Source organism: Lepidochelys kempii, chromosome 6 (genome assembly GCF_965140285.1).
Source record: "Lepidochelys kempii isolate rLepKem1 chromosome 6, rLepKem1.hap1, whole genome shotgun sequence".
In the NCBI taxonomy this organism is placed as follows: domain Eukaryota; kingdom Metazoa; phylum Chordata; order Testudines; family Cheloniidae; genus Lepidochelys; species Lepidochelys kempii.
Window position 1 is genome coordinate 70,896,201 of NC_136385.1, and position 7,727 is coordinate 70,903,927.

Genomic DNA, 7,727 nt, shown 5'->3' on the forward strand with positions numbered 1-7,727 from the left:
TTCCACTTGGCTCTTATTTGAATCCTGATGAATATAGCAACATAGCATTGAAACATAGCCTAATAAACATCAGCATAATTAAACAGAACAGTAATGTTCTGAAACAGTAGAATACAAAGCAGCTTTTTAATGCAATCTTCAGAGAACTAATATTGTTATTCAATTAAATAATAGCAAAGGGAGAGAGAAACTGAGGTATTAAAAAAGGAACAAAATCGTATGTTTTTCTGGTGAAATATGAAGAAGTTGCAAAGCTGAGATGGGAAGATAAGTTGAAAACTGCGACCTTATGGAGTTAGTTTAACAATTTAACATTTTCTGTGTCTGACTTTACTTGGAACTAGTTAGCATTTAAAGTTCCTACAGCTGAAGTAGTTATAACAGTTGCTCAGATAGGCCCCAGTCTTGCAAACACTTGATTTCAATGGGAATACTCATGCAAATAAGGTTAAGCATATGTGTAAGTGTTTGAAGTATTGGAACTATGCCCACAAAGATGTCTATAAAATTTGGAAGGAAATGTTCAAGGGGTAGGACAAAAGGCAGTTTTCAGTTAGAAGGCTTCCAAGACTTCATCAAATTAGTTTCAGTTGCATCTCTTCCACTTTACAGGCATGTGGAGTGGTATATTTTCCTTCGACGTGATGTATTTCTGGAATTTGGCCTTTGATTCAGAGGACTTCTGGTACAGATGGACTCGAGACCGAGTAAATGACATTGGTGGGTGGCTTATCTTTTTTATCGCATTCACCTGTTTTTGTTTTTCCATACATGGTCAGAGGGGGGAAGGGCAGGGAAGGTATTAACAGGATCTTCTATTGTTCTCCTGTTCTAAAGCAATCTCTTTGCTTGATTAAGGATCTGCTTTGCCTCGAGCAAGGGAGATACAAAGCACGTAGGAAAAATATTCAAGGGTAATTGCCAAGTTACCTCCTCAAAAGTTCAGGGAGCAGTGATGTCTTCACAGAGGGCCCTTGACTCTGCATGCTATTCCCTGCACCATACACCAAATCACACGTGCCAACTCCATAGGGACTGCGGGGCTGGAGCACCCACAGGAAAAAAAATAGTGGGTGCTCAGCACTCACCGATGGGCCCTGCTGATCAGTTCTTCCCCCTGCCCCCCAGTGCCTCCCACCCGCTGGCAGGTCCTGCTGATCTGCTCCTCCCCCTACTCCCCAGTGCCTCCTGAACGTGGATCAGCTGTTCAGCAGTGGGCAGAAGGTGCTGGGAGCGGGGGCAGGAAGAGGCGGAGCAAGAGTGGGAAATGCTCCGTGGAGGGGGTGGAACGGGGTGGGAAAAGGTGGGGAGGGGTGGGGCCTTGGGGAAAGGGGTGGAGAGGGGACGGGGTCTGGGGCAGAGCTGGGGTTGAGCACCCCCTGAGAAATCAGAAATTCGGCACCTCTGCACCAAATTACAAATGGGGCACCATTCTAGTTAGGTTTAAAATATTTGGTTTTAATTGTAGACTTAATGTTATATTTGTGGGTAGTAGTTCATTTAATTTACTGGGTTTTTGTGGGGTTTCTTTATCATTCTGCTCCCACTCTGGTTTTATTTGGACTCGAGGCCTTAGCTTATTGCAGCTCTCCTTTTTATGGATTTGCCAGAAATTCAATTTATGAATGATCGCATTATTATTATTTATTTTATTGCTGCAGAGAACCCTCTCCCTCAAATTAATCTAGGCAAACTAAGAATTTTAGATTTTTTTTTCTCCTTTCTGCAGAGGAAGATCCTGTTCTACACATAAGGCCTCATGAGACAGCGACTCGCCTGTCGACTCCTGCAGGCGCCCTTTCTACTGCTTTCCGAGATGTCTTAACAGGGCGCCCAACAATTGCAGAATTCCCCAATTTCCTAAGGGGCTTCCAGTTTCACAATGAGTACCTGGAGAATGAGCATTTTTCTACATGGAAAGGCACAGTAATAAAGCATGATTTGCAGTGGTATATTTTGAGATGGTTTGGAATGCAGCAAGGAGAGCTGCATGCTGTGGAGAATATGTAGATTTCATGTTTAAATTCCACCTCCCCTTCCTTAAGCTCTGAAGTTTGAACTAAAGTTCAGTCTGTTGGCTTGTGCAGGGCTGAATGTTCATAATGAAATTGCTTTGGTGGGTCTTAGTTAATTTTTTGTTGGGTTGCATGTCACCAGGCACAGTGACTGCAAAGTTAGGGGGAAGGGCAAAATAGATAGACAAAAAGGCTGAAAACAATGTGAGGAGTCTAAGAAGGGAATGAACAACAAGAGACTTGTTCCTCTAAGTCAAGGCTGAACTGCTGTGGTACAACAATGTGTCAACACCCAAAGAAAGCAATGGGGTAGGGGCAGAATTTCTTCTCTTTGACCCATTTCTTTGATCTCCTTTCTTCTCTTTGACCCATTTATTATCATCATCAGGAAAGCAGCTCATCTATTCTTATGGTAGTTATAACCGGACATGTTTGTATTTCAGACACGGTGATAGACACTTGCCCTAACAAACTAATTGAAACAGCACAGCACCCTCTATCCCTGGCAGATACTGGATTTTTTATCAATACCAGTTACCCACCACTCTTGGTACCTCAGAGGAAAGTGGACGTCATCCTGCATTTAAATTACAGTGGAGGATCACAGACGTTGGTGAGAAGAGTCAAATTATCCTTTGGTTTTTCCATTATGGCCATTTGCCTCAAAGCTTTTAGCTTTTAGTAGCCAAAATCATAGGCACCTACTCTGTGGGTGCTCCAGGGCAGAAGTACCCATGAAGAAAAATTAGCTGGTGCTTAGCACCCAGTGGCAGCCAAGCTCCCCCTTCCCTCCCACTCCCACCTGTCGATGGCCCCCGCCAATCAGCTCCTCCCCTCCCTCCCAGCACCTCCTGCACATGGCGGAACAGCGGTTCTGTGACGTGTAGGAGGCTCTGGGAGGGAGGAGAAGGAGCAGGTATGGGGCGTGCTCAGAGGAGGGGGTGGAAAGAGGTGGGGAAGAGGCACGGTGGGGGTGGAGCGGGGGAGGGAAGAGATGGGGTGGGGCCTTGAGGGAAGGGTTGCAGTGGGCCCCATCATCACCTGGGGCTGAGCATGGGTTGAGCACCCCTAGGAAAAATTAGAAGCCGGCACCTGTGGCCAAAATTACTAACTTTCCAATAGTAGAAGAGGAAATTGATTCCAGAAGAATGAAACTTCATTTAGTTTACACTACTAGTTCGACAATGGCACACCTCCTTGTTTCAGACATTGTGGCCTAAATTCTCTATTTAATTGAATCTATCTGTGCTTCTAATTCTCTGTTTTAATTCCTAAGTCTATTAATGGCTGATCTGATAGGGAGAACTCTATGGCCTTCAGAATTAAGGACAATAAGGAGGAGTTTTTAAAAGTATATTGGAAAGACAAGGAATCCTAACAAACGCATTGGTCCATTACTAGTTCAAAATCGTAGAATTGTTAATAATAATGCTGAACAATAGAGGTGTTTGGGAAATATTTCTATTCTGTGTATTGTATTTTTGAAGCAGGACTTAATTCAGGGAAGTCCTACAGCCTGTGTTATGCAGGAGGTCAGATAATAGTTTATGACAATTGTCCTTGAAATCTATGAAGCTATCCTATTCCAACAAATTCACGGAAGATAATTTATGCAGATATTCTCAGTGTTCCTCAGTAATTTTCTAGGAAAACTAGGAAAAGAAGTTGGCAGGTGCACACAATAAGAAAAAGTAGTTATTAAGGCTGATGAAAATTTCTTGTGAAGAAAATATACCTACCAAAAAGTGCAGTTTTGTTGAAACTGAATTTTTTGTGGGGGGAAATGTCAATTCCAACAAAAATTAGATTTTGCTACATGAAATCTCTGATGACAAATCAACATTTTGAAATGAAACTCATTTTTTCATTTTATTTCAACTTACACAGTTGTGTCATTTCAACTTTTTGATTGATAAAAAACCATAACAAAACAACATTTTATTTCAAAATGGTGACTTGAAATGACAGTTTTAATTTTGGACTTAAAATGTTTCATTTTGGGTTTCTGAAACTCAAAAACTTGAAACAAAATAACATTTTAAGTTCTATTCTATATAGGTTTTCATACTGTGCTCATCACCATAGTATCTGAGTGCGTTCCAGTATTGCATTAAGCAATGTGACTACACATCTGTCACATGCTGTTTGTTCTCTCATTTTATCCCCAGAGGGAGAAGTGCATGGTGTGTCTTGTTTGGTAGGTGGTGGTTGTTAAAGAAATGTACCTGTTGATTTGTATTCATATTAGAGAAGGCAAGATCAAAGAAATTCTTCTTGCACTTGGAGCAGAAAGTGGTGAGGTTTCCATACTGTTTGTGGAGGGTCCTCTGTTTGTGGGGGAGTTCATTTCACTGTCTCGGATCACCCCGGAGAAGGTTGTATCTCCTGCACAGACAAGCTTTGCTCTTATTGTGGAGAGTTCCATTGTCACATAGGAGTGAAGTTGTCTAAATGAAATGAAAAATATTGTTTCATTTTGAAATGTTGATTTGAAACAAAAAAAAACACTTTTAATCAGTTCAAACATTTCTATATAGAAAACAGAATTTTTTTTTTTACTAAAACATTTCAGATGAAGATTTTTTTTTTGTCATTCAAAATTGCTTACAGGAAAAATTTCTGTTTTCTGACTAGTTCTAATAGCGAGAGTGTTCATCACAAAATTACATGTAATTATATGGCTATTACTTCCTTTTTGATTAGATGATTTGAGGTTTTCTGGCAGCTGACTCTGTGGTAGATGGGACAATTCAATACCTTTGGACTCAAATTTCTACAAGGTCTTTCAGTAACTAATTTTTCATGTTATAAATTATCCTGATGAAGGATGGACTGGTAGTTGGAGCACTAGCCCAGGCTTTGGGAAGTCCAGGTTCAATTCCCTGCTTCCCCACAGACTTTGTGATACATTGGGCAGGTCACTTAGCTTTTCTGTGCTTCATCCTCTGATCTGTGAAGATGGGAATAATTGCACTTCCCTACCTCAGAGGGGTGATGTGACGCTAAATACATTAAAACTTGTGAGGTGCTCAGATACTTTGGTGATGGGGCCCATATTAGTATCTTAGAAAGATACATACACTCTTTCTGCTTTTCTCTCTGATGTTCCATTTCAAAATCTATTTATGGAATCCTCTTACTCAGCAGTAGATTTAAATTAATACTTTAGTTTTCAGCTGCCTGTGGAATCTATACTACTGTAACTGCTTTCTCATTTTGTTTAAAGTGCTACAGGGAGCAAAATAAACTGCAACATCAGTATTCTATGATGTAGTCTTTCTCCATCCTCATGTGTTCCCATAGGAATTCCTGTGTAACCCCTTAGATATTGAAAGGCAGTTTAACATTAGTTACTGTGTTTCAGGAAATCCTGGTCTTTGTCCCTTCTTTGAGTTCTAAAATCTTTGTTCTGTGATGATTCAGCCTCTGGACCTAATTGAGAAGTACTGCTCGGAGCAGGGAATCCCATTCCCCAGAATCGAGATGAGTGAGGAAGACAGGAAAAATCCAAAGGAGTGCTATCTGTTTGAAGATGCTGAGAGTCCAAGAGCTCCTTTAGTGCTTTTTTTCCCATTAGTAAATGACACCTTCAGAAAATACAAAGCTCCTGGTAAGTTATCAGCAGACAGTAACGTTATCTCCTTGATCAGCCTGTCCTGCACATTTCATATCTGATGAGACTCTGCTGGCTGTATCCTCCTTTCTCATTTCAATACGATCAACCTTTCCACAGACAAGAAATACCATTTTCACTCTGAGTTAATGCCACTCAACCATCCATCATTATAAGGCACAGTGCTCATTTTGGCCACACAATTATTTTGATCTCTCACACACAGTGTTGTCTTGCTGTGTATAAATGTAAATTAACTGAATCAAAAATGCAGATCCTTAAAATGGAGGCTATGAGAAACACTATATTGTTGAAGCAAAGCCCAGCCACCACTACATGCTTCATTGACATCAACGGGGGGTTTTTTACACACATTTAAAGGCCTGTGTCACACACTTGGGTCTTGAGGGGTTGAGAACTTTTCTTTCAGCATTGTTGATAAATTGTATAGTCAGTTGCTTGACCACTCTCTGGTTTGTTATGAAATATACTCAAGAGACGAAATAACCAATGTCAGTCAGGTTTATTGCTATAACTCAATAATAATAATAATAATAATAATAATAATATAGTACAGGAAATAGGTTCTATGTGATACCACTCTCAGAGAAGCCATCTTGTGCAATAGTGTTACATTCACCTTATGCAGAAGGTGTGCTCCCAAAGTTACACCCCATGAGCCGTATTTTTATACCCTGACGGTTTACAAGTAAAAGATACTGTGTACATCATCTAGAACTAGATTTAACCAATCAGCTTTCTACCTTGTTTTTCTGGTACTATGATGTACCCCTTTCTCTTTGTTCTGAACACCTGCATTTCAGGCATGAAGGCATCTCCTAGGTTTGTATTAGGGTAGACAAATCATATGTCTTCTCTTTCCTTTGGGACATTCCAGTACAGGCCTGTGAGACTAACTCCCTTTCTGTTGCTATGGTAAAGCACTCCTCTGTCCTGATCTTGACAGCTTTCTTAATTGCTCAAGCCAAAACTTACTTCAGGGGATGCAATGTATTATGAGACATTCTTAGCATAAGTGACCAGCGTTATATAAAAATCATAGGCCAATTTAGGCCATATAACTGCTATAATATTTGTGCTTAATGCTATTTGTGCTTAATGCTATTTGTGCTGAATACTTACTAATACCTATTATTAATAGATGTATATATGCTAGCCAGCATACATTAGTCAACAGTATCAACAATCTTCTCACTGAATGGGTCATCATTTTTCCTTCAGTATGGCCAGCCAGTGTTGGCTGGGTCATCATTGATTCACGGATTATAATTCATTTTTGAGTGGCCATCTGTCTTTTACATTCTCTCCTGCTCTCAGTATTCCATTTTGTTTTTGCTCACTACCATTGAGACATCTTCCTTTCTAGATTGGGGAAGCAGATATGCAGGTCATGTAGGTCTCCTGTAAATGATACTCATAGGGCTGACCTGTAGTAAGTGTTGTTACAATGGGTTCTTCCCTATCCTGACCCTATCAGCAATATGGTTTTTGTCAGTTCTGGAGAGTGGTAATGTAGAGATTGAAAAACTTGATTTTGCTAGAGAAACTTGCACATCCCTATGGCAATTAACTTTGCAAACTATCTCGCTAGAGAGAAATCTCCCTCCCTGGCCAATTATCACCTTGTTAATTGATATAAGCTCCAAACTGCAATAATGTTTCACTGGTAAAACTTGCAACATTTTTTTCTTAGGTGTGGAACGCAGCCCCACAGAGATGGAGGAGGGGAAAGTTGATGTCTCTAGTCCCCTTTCCCCATATACTACAAGGGAGCTCTCATTCAGTGAAGAGAATTTTGACAATCTGGTGAAAATGACTGACTATAATATCCTGAATAATGAGAACTTGATTGTTCAGGCCTTGCGCACAGCAGTGGAACGGAGGAAACAGCAAGCTCCCAAATACTACAAGGGAGCTCTCATTCAGCAAAGAGAATTTTGACATTCTGGTGAAAATGATTGACTACAATATCCTGAATAATGAAAACTTGATTATTCGGGCCTTGCGCACAGTAGTGGACTGGAGGAAACTGCAAATAAAATAGTCACTATCCAATAGACTTAATCTCCTGGGATTAT

General features: G+C 40.4%; 1 protein-coding gene across 1 annotated transcript in view; it reads left to right on the top strand.

The window, feature by feature from the left end:
- The window catches only part of LOC140913609 (cytosolic phospholipase A2 epsilon), an 88,121-nt gene extending 80,394 nt beyond the window's left edge, over nt 1-7,727 (top strand). The window contains exons 22-26 of the mRNA XM_073350336.2: nt 613-720; nt 1,730-1,921; nt 2,459-2,628; nt 5,439-5,625; nt 7,343-7,727. Of these exons, the coding sequence (XP_073206437.2) occupies nt 613-720; nt 1,730-1,921; nt 2,459-2,628; nt 5,439-5,625; nt 7,343-7,590 (905 nt within the window). The 3' untranslated portion in view covers nt 7,591-7,727. The remainder of the gene's footprint in view (nt 1-612; nt 721-1,729; nt 1,922-2,458; nt 2,629-5,438; nt 5,626-7,342) is intronic.